Source organism: Aspergillus viridinutans, assembly GCF_018404265.1.
Source record: "Aspergillus viridinutans IFM 47045 DNA, scaffold_10, whole genome shotgun sequence".
Lineage (NCBI taxonomy): Eukaryota > Fungi > Ascomycota > Eurotiomycetes > Eurotiales > Aspergillaceae > Aspergillus > Aspergillus viridinutans.
The window spans coordinates 778482-792084 of NW_025091226.1; the positions used below are offsets into that span (position 1 = coordinate 778482).

The following is a 13603-nucleotide window of genomic DNA, read 5'->3' on the forward strand; positions in this document are numbered from 1 at the left end:
TACCTCCTTCTTCCGGCAGTCGCCGCCGAACTGAATCATTTGAGTAAGTACAGTCATTCCATGAGACAGTCGGTCGCATATTCCTTTCATCTTGTAGAAAAGTAAGCATTTCAGCCGCCAGCACACCTTTTCTTCCACTGTTTTAGGTTTTTCAATCACAGACATGAACCAGTTCACAAGCTGGCTGCATGGATTCATGTTTGGACATGGTGGGCTGATGAAGGGAATCATGTCAGAATGAACGGAGTCTGAATTCCACTCTTTAAGATACATCTGAATACTCTCTGGTATAGCAATTCCGATAGCCCATGGGATTTTTTGAAAAAGCGACATTGAAATTCGGAGAATGGCCTGTTTAAGTATAAGACACTTCACTTACCCTCCATCCTCAGTTCTTACCTCGTCTTGGAAGAGAAAGCTTGGATTTAGTTCATGCTTCCCTTCTTTTTCAGCCTCCTCGCGGGAAGCATTAAGCCGGTCAATGAAGATTTTGCTCTCTGCGATCCCCATTTTGGTCGTAGTGAAGAATAGGAAAAAGAGTCACTTCATAATGTCCGCCATTTCTCATTCCAGCCCCCAAAAGGTCATCGCCCGTGACCAGCGCACAGCCTCAGTTTACCCACGCACCGCCTCGCATTTCAGTGGACTGATAAGCTGGAACATCATCCCTGCTCACCGCTTTTTTGTGCTTGTTATAAATTGAGAGTCATGGAAAATGTTCCGTGTGTTCCTCCTCACCTACACAACATCATCTCAGCATGTTTTGGTATTAACAGTCCCTTGTTTACTCTGGAGACGTGTTGCTGACAGGATGCAGCCAGGCTACCCCACCAATTGAACATTCTATCTGGAAAAGGGCTCCAGACATACACAAGATGGGGTCAAAATTCCTTTGCAGGAAGGTATTAAGAGGCGAAAGTACCAGTGGTGTGGCTACCTGGGAGGACAACGATGGTATCTTTTCTCTCTTTGAAGATGGTAGTGAGATCCGATCATTCGAGGAGCCATTGGAAGATCTTCTGCATCAAGCTGGCACATCATCTGCGGTATGGGCCATTGGATCCAACGCGATTTGCAAGGTCAAAACCTGGACGGACGGAATGGAGATGGAAAGCAGCACTCTGGCATTTATCAAGGCCAGTGCTCCTAATATTCCGGTTCCTGACGTCATATACGCTTGGTTGGATGAGGAGTTGAGCCGGACATTTTTGATCCTAAAGCGTGTTCAAGGCAACACGCTGGCCAAAGCATGGCCTTCACTCGCTTCAGAGAAAAGAGTTTACATAGCTAATACTGTCGCCCAGTATTGCTCTGACCTTGCAAAGATTACTTCCGACAAACTCCAGTCAGCAACTGGAAGGGGGGTACTCGAACCGTTTCTGAACGTGCGCGCCAAAGACTCTCATCCGTCGTGGAGACCTCGACTACTAGGACCTATGTCTTCTGCTTCTAGTGAAAAATATCTGCAGAGGATATCAAAGCTCTGTAGTCCTCCTGTTACAGATGCATTCTATTTTTATCATGCGGACCTTGGGCCGACAAACATTTTGATCTCCGAGGATGGAATGGTTGAAGCAATTCTGGACTGGGAATCTGCTGGATTTTATCCAAGGTTCTGGATCTCTCTGAAGCCTTACATAAGCCCCGGCTTCTGCCTCCCGGTTGCCGATGATCGCTATGCTTGGGCAGACCTCTTAATAGCCAAACTCACGGGGAAAGGATTTGTTCTGGATATGACGTGCGTTGAGTGGTACAAAAAGCTGGATTTAGAGTTCTTTGATACAACAACGTTCGATATTTGAGAAAGAAGTTACTATGAAAAAATGCCAAGGATGATATGTTGATGCTAATTGTCTTCCATAAGATGGTGTGGATTTGTTACGCATGGTCTGCTCGTGCTCCACCTCATGGTGCTCCTGGATTTCCGACATGCATTGTTGTGGATAAACCGCGCCATTAGGTGTTACTCCGGCCAGCCGTTCAATGTTTCGTTTCGGAGCTATGCCTAGCCAGCAATTGGGTCCATCTTCCCAGCTAGACTATCACTTTGTGAGAGGCAATTTCCAGACCAACGCTGACGCGCGGAGATGACTGTCGCAAATATAACTTACAGAGCTCAACTAACGGACCAAGCTGATTGTTTGTGCCTCGTGATCGGCCGGCAGTTGAGGCTACAGGCAAACAAACGACGAAAGGAACGCAGAAATAGGCGATTGCGGAAGGGACTTAAGGACAGCTTAGAGAAATAGTTACATTCTTTCGCCTAGTAGTCTGTGGCCGTGTCCTCCAGAGTGTGGCTGTCATGCTCGCTGACGACAAGACACTCATGCGGTTCTCAAGGAGCTCAGCAGTCGACGCAAGACTTAATAGGAACTATTTACATAGTAGATTCCACGAGGATTGATTTCTCTGAATGAAGCTTCAACGGTCCCACATCCTTGCTAATCCCCAAAATGAAGGAGACCTTCCATTTCTGGTGCAGCACTACCGCATACGACAACGAGTTGAAGTCGCAATGGCCTGCGCGAAAAGTGAGCGTTCCACTCAGCACAAGGAGAGTTTCTCTAGGTACCTATCTACCACCAGTGAGCGCCGTTTGACACTTCTCACACACCTGAGCACCCGAGATATTGTCAAATCTGCAATCAGGGTTGGAACACTTTTCGTGACTCGTCAGCTCGCGGAGGGGAAAGTTAGCCATTGTGAGCTCAAGATTTCAAGAGGACGGACGTGGTGGTGATGTGTGAGAAAGATTATGAAAGAAGGTTTGTTATAGGAAGGTGATTAGCCCTGAAGAAACATGGCCATCATGGCAGTATTTATGTCCTTTTCTGGAGGCTATCAGGAAGAAATATGATCAAGATGACTGTCAATAATAATTAACTTGCGAATAAGTGTGCGTTGATCTTGCCAGATAGTGCGCCAATGTCCTATTTTTGATGTCTATGCATAGTGCCCAAAGCCGCCAACAGAAATTCAGTTGGAAATGAGAGTCATAATCCTATTGGACCTGTCACCAATACCTAGTGCACGACAGCTGGTGATGAGTACTAATCAGCCCTGCACATCTATTAGTGCATTACAGGTGACGATGAAATACTAAGCCACCCACATCTAGCGCACGATGGCCGGTGATGAGTACTAAATCAGCCCTGCACATTTGGCGCACTGCAGTTGGCGATGAACCTATGTCAGCTGCTCTCACCTATCGCTCCACTGCTGATGATGAGTACTAAAATCAGCCACCCTGATTTAGCGTACAACAACCAGCGGTGGACGCTAATTGAACCCCACCTCATGCAGTCAAGCACATCACATAGCAGGTTCCGACCTGCATTGCGAGAACTTCTGTGGTTGGCTAGGTGCCAGGGAACTGGGCTAAGATCAAACGGAGTTCCGCGACTCATGGCTCGCTTTGCCAGCTGTTGTACGATAAACGGACCTGGTAGAGGACTGCAGTAGCTGGTCTGGTCCAGTCTACGCATATTCCGCCATCATTCAAAATATCCCCGGAAAGGAGACATTAGCCGATCGGCGTATACGATAGCCATGCGCAGCAGACCAGCAAGGTAGGAAAAAGGGATTTATTTGACTTTGTATAACAGAACTAGTTACAGAATACTCGCTATAGCCCAGCAGAGATGGCGCAATGCGTCTCTGGTATACCTTCGAGGTATCAATCCATGAAACTGTAACATAACGCAAAAACTGGTAAGTATATATTCTATCATCTATAAAAAGCCGCCAGCCTTATCCCAGCATACACACCGCTATTTGACACAGGCCAGTCTGATTGCTATTGATTTACCCTTCTCAGATCGTCTCCTGCACTCTTCCTTCGGCTATGCCTTGGTATAGCCCCGTTCTCCAGTGCTGCGGCATCAGGAATCGAGGATGCTGCAATTCATCCATGGCACACGATTCCCTGACTGATTTCACTGGCGATATGCCTCCCTTCAAGGAAAAATGCAAGCCTGTGAGTAAATACCACGTATCAGCTAATGGCAATGTGACTGACAGTTCCCCCGGACAGAAACGCAATACCCATTATGTGAATGGCATTGGCGCTCAGACCACTGAGGCTAAGTACATCGAACCAGAGTCAGAGAGCTTGTCCAGTCAGGGGACTGTTGTTGAGAATGTTGACGCTGCTGCTCCTGAAAGTTGCGATGACCTCGAGTTTCACGGTAGTACGAACGCATTTCCGGCCGAGTCATCCGGAAAGATGATGACCATCTTCGCGTGGACATCATTGGTATGCCTGGACTCCCTCGATCTGGTGGATGTCATTCCAGAGCCTGACGAGAAGTCTGGACTGGTGGAGGGACTTTTCATGCATAATGGCTACCTAGTACCTGTGTTCGTGCCTTCGCAATATGCCGAGCAGCGGAAACATCATGTTACACATCGTTCCAAAGCCCGGCAGGTCGAGACACGCCTCAAGGAAACGGCTAGAGATCGCTGCCCTCGGATCCAACCTCCGCTGGTACCCGGCACAGGATGTCTATCCTTACCACCTAGTCCAACAACTACGACCACGCCCACAGAAGCGACAGATACTGCATACTCCAGCAAAGTGATAAACTGTGGAAATTTAAAGGCCTTCGCTGCCTGGGCACGAGCATCGCCATAAGTTTTGAAGACATATGGAACTGGAATTACTTTCTATGCGAGTTTGGTTTTGTCTCTATATTTTGTAATTAATTTACTTCTAACTATGTTTAAGCATACTTACTGTCTCTTCATAGCTGCGCACGAGCAACTATGGCGCAAATATTGACACTACTCATCATCATACTAGTTAACTTGTTGCTGCTTGCATGTGGTTTTAGGCCCATGCGGCTATTGTTTTGAGCAGGGAAGATACTTGATTGCTGTTCGAGGCCTGCCAATCAGTAGACAGTCTTTCTTTTCTGTTGCAGCCACAATCTTGTCAGCAACTTTGGCCGATTGCTAAGATAGTAGACAGCCTGAGAGCCGTAGAGCCATCTGCGCCAAATATCAACAAACACAGCATAATGCTACTCCGGGCTACTAGGGTTACCAGCATGGACTGAAAAACAAGACGGTTTGAAGGAGATTCGCAGCAAACCAGCGGTGGAAGGTATCTGTTGGAAGTCCGGGAATATAAAAAAGACGAGGGCCTTGGTTGATGGCAACCAATTACCAATAGTTCGTTGACAGTAAGGCTACGCAAGACTAAAGAAGTCAGTCCAAGTTGCTATCATTTGAGGCCTCGTCCGTTGTCGAGCACTAGGGGCAAAATATCAAAGAGAGCCTGACCCTAAGCCTAGCCACAGATAGTCTGATGACTGGACAATAAATAGAGCCTTCCTACCTGCTTTAATTATCTTTCTCCTTGCCCTCAGACTCTCGCCCTGTATATTTATTCTTTATATCTAATAATTAAACTCTGTTCCATAGCTTTGCTCCAGAAAACTCTCCTCTATAAAGGTAAAGAAGTCACCCCAAAGCATGGGGATAAAGTAACCTGTATATTTACTAACCTAACAGCTGCTAGACAGGATATTCCTATGTATATTTGAATATATCCACTTTGCATCTTAATTCTCACTATTAGTGGTAGATGCCAGGCACATTTAGAATTCTCATGATCTCATCCACTAGGAATGTAATCACTGTTCTTCTCACTATTATAGGCCTGCAGCTTAAGTTAAGTAAAGAGACTATAGACATATTATAACAGGGCTTTAAGTTTTTTATTAGTAACTTAAAGTCTAAATGTCTAATAGTCTATAAAGAAGAGAGAACTTGCTCAGATTATGTGAGAGCACCTATGGAATGCTCCCTATCGAATGGTAGATAACATGGTAGTAGCAATGCCTTTATAGTAGAACTAATTACTGAGGTGTGAGTATCTCACACCTTAGTAGTTAATAATATCTCTATAGGTCATGTGCCACACATATAATCCCTATAGTTTAGCTATATATAGGTTCACTATATCTAATAACTATCTCCCCTCTTTATATACTACATCTCTATAGTAGGAGATAGTATTATAGCATCTCCTAACCTATATAAATTATATCTCCTTATTAGTCTATTTAGAATGATTTTATCATCATTACTTAGTATTATTTATTAGTGTAAGGTAGTAATATTATTATTAACTAATATATTACTTTCTTAAGTAATATTTATTATATAGTAGTTTAATCTTATTATTATAAATATTCTAAATAGCTTTATATAGTATTTACTTAGTAGTATAGAAGCTTCTCCTCTTTATAGATTTATAGATTCTCTTCTCCTTCTTCTCTTCTCTTATTAATAGTATTAAATCTTTTATTATATAAGTACTTTATCTTATTCTTTCTTATTATATATTCCTATTTAGCTTCCTTAATTATCTTTATAATTATATTATCTATATTATCTTATTCTATTTTATTTTACCTTAGTTATTATAAGTAATTRTAGTYAYAGGTTCTYCTRTTATAGGCTATTATAATCTATTTATATTARTATAACTATATAGTTATTTAATTAAATATATATAGCTCTTAGTATAGAGATTACTTCTAATTATTACTTTATATCTTCTAATTCCATTACTCTTATTTCTCTATATTTAGAGTAAGTTATATTTATTTTTATTATATAGATTATAGTATTTTATATTCTTTATCCCTATTTTACTAATTCTCCTATAGTAGCTATAATAGATAATATATTTCCTTTATTTCCTCTTCTCTTTATTATATCTCTTTACTTTATATTATATATTTAATACTCCTTATAGTATCTTTTTATTATTTTTATTAGTTTAGAGCTTTTCTAGATATATTTTTCTTTATTTCTTTTTTATATTATTAGCTATAGCCTTATTAACTTATAAATACCTTAATTCCCTTACTATATTTACTAGAATTTAGATAATTACTAACTCTATATATAGAAAATACCTTATACTTATACCTTCTATTATGCCTCCTAGGGTTATACCCCCTCTACTTATACTACTACTACTACTACTAATACTACTACTCTTACTTATAGTTATTAGGGCTATCCTACTAGTTATAGATATACTATCTCTTATACTAGTTATAGAGGTAGTATATCTTATAGCTAGTAAGATAGTGCTCTTATTATTATTATACTACCTTCTCCTTCTCCTCTAATATTAGATCCTAGCTACTACTACTATTATTATTTATAGTTACTTATATACTATATAATAGGTGTGCTTCCTACTTACTTAAATTACTTTCTAAGTAGTAGGAAGTACATCTATTATATAAGATTATACTAGTTATACTAGTTAGTATATTATTCTCTTAGTTCTTTTACTCTATATATCTTACTTACTCTACTCTTTTAAAGTTTTCTTATATAGCTCTACTACTAGCTTACTATATTATAATACTCTCTAGTACTACTAGTTATACCCTTACTATAAGTAAGGCTAATACTTTAGTAGCTATTATTAGTATAGTCTAGGCCTTTAAGGTCTAGATCTATATTAGTAGTAGTCTGCTCCCCTATAGTATACCTCTAGTATCTATTCCTACTAGGCCCCTATCTCTAACCCTATCTTTTAAGATAGTATATAGCTCCCTAGCTCCTACCCTTAATAGGATTTTTATTTCTATCCTAGCTCCTACTAGTTTTAATACTCTTACCCTAGCTCTAGCTAGTCCTAATACTATTACTATAGCTCTAGCTACTTAGCTTAGTGTATTTTTTAGTATTATTATAGCTTTTATCTATTTATTTTATAGGTAAGTCTATGTCCTTCCTACTTTACTTATTCTAGCTAATTATATAATAGGGTTTAAGACTACTCTCCCTTTAGGGGTTAAGATATTATTATTTTTATTTTTCTTTAGATACTATATATATAGCCTTTAGGCCTAATATAATATATTCTCCTTATTAATTATATCTTTTCTCTTATAGATTTTATAAACTACTTATAGGCTTTAGTATCTTTAATATACTTATAGGGTTCCTATATATTATACTTATCTTCCTATCTATACTATTAGACTAGGTATTAATCTTTATTATATATTTTTTAGTATTTAAGGATAGTAGCTATCTCCTATTCTTTACTATCTTTAATAATTATAGGCCCTAGGTAAGGTGCTTACTTAGCATCTCCCTTATATAATTTAAGTAGAGAGATATAGAATATATTATATATTCTTCCCTATAAGTCTAGTAAGCATAGTCTATATACTTATTTTCCCTATTTCTTAATAATTTTAAATAGCCTAAGCATTCTACTTACTAGCTTCTAGTTTAGCCTAGAGATAATGATATTCTTTACTTATAGTATTATATAGTCTTTAATATTTAGTAATATTTTAGTATACTTCCTATTATACTACTTCTTTATCTACTCTTTTAATTTTATAAGTAGTATATATAGCTTTATATAGTTCTTATTTAGCTTTACTACTCTATTAATTATAGCTAGTACCTTAGTATATTCTTCTAGAATTTAGATATTAATCTATAGGCTAGCCTTAAAGCCTATAAGTATATTTTATAGTAATATGCCTAGTATACTATGCATAGTATTATTATAGATAAACTATACTATTAGTAACTAACTAGCCTAGTCATCTTGCATCTAGCTAATATATACTTATAGATAGTACTCTAGCACCTGGTTCATGTATTTAGTTTACCTATTAGTTTATAAATAAAATACTATTAATAGCCTTCTATATACTTCTAGGTAGTAGTAGAGGGTAGACTAGAATATACTAGTAAATAAGCTACCTCTATCTAATATAAGGTTTATTAGCATACTAAATAGTGATATAACCTTCTTATAAAATATTTCTACTAGCTATATTATATTAATGTCCTTCCTTATAGGGATGTATAGTGAGTATTTAGTAAATAGATTAATAATAACTAGCACTATATTATATACCTTCCCCTACTATTTTAAGGGTAGGAGGCCTATAATAAAGTCTATGCTTATCTACTACACTAGCTTTATAGGAGTAGGTAGTGGTTCTAGCTTACTATAGGGCTTATACTAGTATACTATAATTCTCTAGTAGATATTATACTTATCTATATACCTCTTAACATCTTATACTAACTTATACTAATAGTATCTATATTTAATATTTTCTAAGATGCATCTATATTAGTGATAACCCCCCTATAGGTTATTATAGTTTATTTTTATAATTTCTATATGCAGCACTGTGGATTTTAGTATATAGATATAGTTTCTATATTATAGAAGTCTATCTATAACCTTCTATATTAAGAGACTTAGCTTATCTATATCTTCTATAGCTATATCTAGTAGTTTCTACTATATAAATATATTAATATCTTAAACTATGTATAGTAGGTCTACTATAGCTACTAGGATTTCTATAGTATAGGCTATTTTAGAGATAAGTATCTTATATATATTACTTTATAGTACTAGGAGGTCTAGACCCCCTGTATTACTAGTAGTATCTCTCTTATCTATTAGTATATTCTATCTATGGGTAGTAGCTTTTATTTAGATATCTATAAGATACTCCTAGCTTATCTCTTATACCCCTCTAAGCTATGCCATGCACACTTTTATTTTATTTTATAGAAGGTAGTTATCTAGTTATAGAAGCCCTATATATAGCTTATTTTATAGTATAGATAGCTATAGTAGGTCTGTATTATTAATTTTAGCCTTATTAGCATAGTCTAGGTAATGACTAGATATATTAGTAGGGTTAATAGTCCCTAAGCAGTGTTTAATTAAGAAGTTAAATATAGATAAATATTCTGCCTATCTTATCTAATATAGATTTAGCTTCTTTATTATTATAAAATAGTATAAATTAATATAATTAGATAGTACTAGAATAGGGAACTTACTCTTTTTTAGATAGTACCTCTATTACTTAAAGCATTCTACTATTACTAGTAGTTTAGAGTTATATATTTAGTAGTTCTTCTCTACTATAATAAGCTTTCTTAACTAAAATATTATTAGATGCTATTCTACTCTAAATAGCTAAGTAAGTACTCTAGCTATTATCTATTTTAATATATCTATCTATAGATAGACCTATAATTCTAGGTTAAAGTACTATAGTACTAGTATAGTTATAAAGTATTACTTTAGCTCTTTAAATACTCTTAATACCTTCTATATTAGTATAAATTATATAGTTTTATTATCTTTCTTTATTAATTTAGATAGGGGTGTAGTAATCTTTAAGTATTTTTTAATAAATTAATAGTAGAAGTTTATAAACCCTAGGAAGATTTATATCTCCCTAATACTATATAGTATTAGCTATTCTATAATAGTTTTAACTTACTTAGGTTCTATATATATACTATAGATTCTAACTATAAAGTTAAGGAAATCTACTTCTTTAATATAGAATATATATTTACTAAGCTTAGTATATAGTTTTACCTTCTATAGTTAATATAGTACTACTTAGACATGCTTCTTATATTCCTTCTTATTCTAGGAGTAGATTAATATATTATCTAGGTAGATGATATAGTAAATATTAAGTAGATTACTTAGTATACTATTAATATATGCCTGGAAGGTAGCTAGTATATTAACTAGTCTAAAAGATATTATTTAGTATTTATAGTACTTATACTATATTCTAAATATAGTCTTCTACTTATTACTAGGTTTAATTTAGATCTAGTAGTATATATTATATAGATCTAGCTATATAAAGATCTTTACTTCTAATAGCCTATCTAGTATTTTACTAATTAGGGGCAGGGGGTAGTAGTTCTTAATTATTATAGTATTTAGATCTTAATAGTTAATATATAATTATAGGCTACTATCTTTCTTTAGAGTAAAAAGGATTAGTACTTCTATAGGGCTCTTAGATTATCTTATCTATCTCTTTTCTAGTATATCTTTAATATATTTTTTTAAGACCTATAGCTCTGTAGTAGAGAGATTATATATTAGCCTAAATAGGGGCTACTTCTCTAGTTCTAGCTTAATAGTATAGTTATACTCTATATTTAGAGTAAGTATATTAGCTTCCTTATTAAAAAAGATATCTATAAACTCTTAGTATTACTCTAGAAGTATTAGTTCTCCTATTATTAAGGTAAAGAATAAGAGTACTTCTCCTTCTACTATCTCTTATAGGTAGATAATAAATATTATATTACTAGCTAGGATGCCCTTTATATATTCTTCTAGTAATATAACTTCTACCCTAGATATATTAGCTAGATCTTTATCCACCTAATATTCCTATATATATTATATAAAATTAATTATTAGGTTTACTACTACTAGCTATAGCCACCCTAGGATAAAGTTATGCCCTATTATATCTACTATATAAAATTCTATCTTAATACTTTAGGGTGTTCCCCACACATCTATAGTAGTAATATATAGATAATATCTTCTATATAATATTACCTTTCAGCTATTAATAGCCTTAATTTAGTAAGGCATGCCTATTACTTATAGTAGTAGGTTTTCTTTTACCTAATATTAACTAATAAAGTTCCCCTATATATCTATATCTAGGAGTAAGCTAATATCCTTCCTAGCTATATTATTAGTTAGTTTATTTATAGCTACTTTTATATTTAGTATTAAGAATATAGTATTTATAGTTCCCTTACCTAGGCCTAGCACTGCTACCATATATATTACTAGGCTATCTAGTTTTTTAACTCTATATTACCCTTAGTATACTTTAGGTATTTAATTATAATATAGCCTTTACTATTATAGCTATAGCACCTAATTAGGCCTCTATCTTCCTTAGAGTAATGCTTCTTTTAGTTATAGAAACTATATTTCTTTAACCCTAGGCCTCTATCTTATCCCTAGTAGCCTCTATAGCTAGATATATCTACTCTTCTTAATAAGTTATCTTTATATTCTATTATTTAGCTCTTAATAGATATAACTTTATTAATATAACTACTATATAAGAGGTCCTTTATAATCTAGTATTATAGAATCTTATTTTATATACTAGTATATAGTTTTATCTAGAGTTAGATCTTTCTTTACTTATCTAAGTAGCTAATATTAAGCTAGGATTTCTATTACTCTAAGTATACTATAAAGTTAGCTACTATCTATAACTCTAATTACCTAGTATCTATATATTTCTATATAGTATTATATACTAAGGTCTTTAGGTTATTAACTTACTTTAATAAGAATTAGGTAAGTTACTCCTATGTCTACTTTATAGGTAATAACTTATAATATCTTATCTACTAGCTAAGTATTTTATTAGTAAGTAGTGGAACTACTACTTTAATCTTTTAGTAGTTCTTAGTATAGTATTAAGAATATTACTTAAAATATACTATTATGCTATTAATAAATTTTATATAGTTATATATATTTTTAAATTAGAAATCTATAGTAAATAGAGCCTTTAGTACTAATTTAGGACCTATATCTAATAAGTTATCTTACTTATTATTATTATAGGTAGGTAGTTTAGTATTATTATTATTTATATATACTATAGATAGTATAGATCTAGTCCTAAGAGGTATCTATATCTTATTACTTATAGTTATTAGTTTATTAGGTATGTTTTACTTAGGTTTGCCCTGAATAGTTTATATAGATAGGGTAATAATCTAGTCTTATATATCCTATATTTACTATATATATGTAATAGTTTTACTAAGCTTTTTAAGTATCTTATTATTATATTTAATCTACTCTAGTTTAGTAACCCATCTCTACATAGCTAGGAAATCTTCTCTTAAGAGTTAAGAATTAAGGGGATCTCTGCCTAGTAATATTACTATACTCTAGAGTAGTTAGGGTACTGCCTCTATATTAATTTATATATATATTTATATTATTAGGTCATAGTTATCCTGTATTAGGGGTGCTTCTAGTAGAAACTATCTTACTTTAGTAAAATATATAAAAGTACTCCTACTAGGTTATCTTAATATAGTAGAGTAATTAGAACTATGAGAGCACCTATAGAATACTCCCTATTAAATAATAGATAATATAGTAGTAGTAATGCCTTTATAGTAGAACTAATTACTAAGGTATAAGCATCTCACACCTTAGCAGTTAATGATATCTCTATGGGTCATATGCCACACACATGATCCCTATAGTTCAGCTATGTACAGGTTTGCTGCGTCTAACAGATTATCAGATATAATCATATAAAATAAAGATATTAAGGGAGCTAAAAGTAGTTCTAACTTTTGCCTATAAGTTAGCTTAGAGTTGCATTTGGTGCGAGTTCGGGTGAGTCCAGGCCTAGTTGGCACCAAACCACTGCGGTTTCAAGCCCAAATTTTAGAACCCGCAACCAAATCAAACCTGGTGCAATTTGGTTGCGGATTCACCGCAAAAACCCGCCGCTAGGCCTAGCTAGGCCTAGCTAGGCTGATCATAACTAACCATGGTTAGATTCAGTTCGGTTTCGGGTTGGTTAAACCATGAATTTTAACCATTTTGCCCTTACCATTCCCCCTAGGGCCCCCTTTGGGGATGCCCTCTAAGGCCCCCTATCAAGCATGCTTATATAAAATCATTATTTTTTATATAAAATATATGGTAATTATCATCATACTAATTTAGATCTAAAATATCAATTCAATATCTATA

The 13603-nt window shown here is 34.7% G+C and overlaps 2 protein-coding genes across 2 annotated transcripts; both read left to right on the top strand.

Annotated features, from left to right (window-relative positions):
• Nucleotides 1–875: 875 nt before the first annotated feature.
• Aspvir_001958 (uncharacterized protein) lies at nt 876–1802 on the top strand (the record flags this gene model as incomplete). The annotated part of the gene is made up of 1 exon (XM_043273562.1): nt 876–1802. The coding sequence occupies one exon, from the start codon at nt 876–878 to the stop codon at nt 1800–1802; it is 927 nt and encodes a 308-aa protein (XP_043129497.1).
• A 2144-nt stretch (nt 1803–3946) lies between these two features.
• On the top strand, nt 3947–4633 carry Aspvir_001959 (uncharacterized protein; the record flags this gene model as incomplete). Its single annotated transcript, XM_043273563.1, has 2 exons — nt 3947–3976; nt 4034–4633. 2 exons carry the CDS (start codon nt 3947–3949, stop codon nt 4631–4633), a joined length of 630 nt encoding a protein of 209 aa, XP_043129498.1.
• Nucleotides 4634–13603: the final 8970 nt, after the last annotated feature.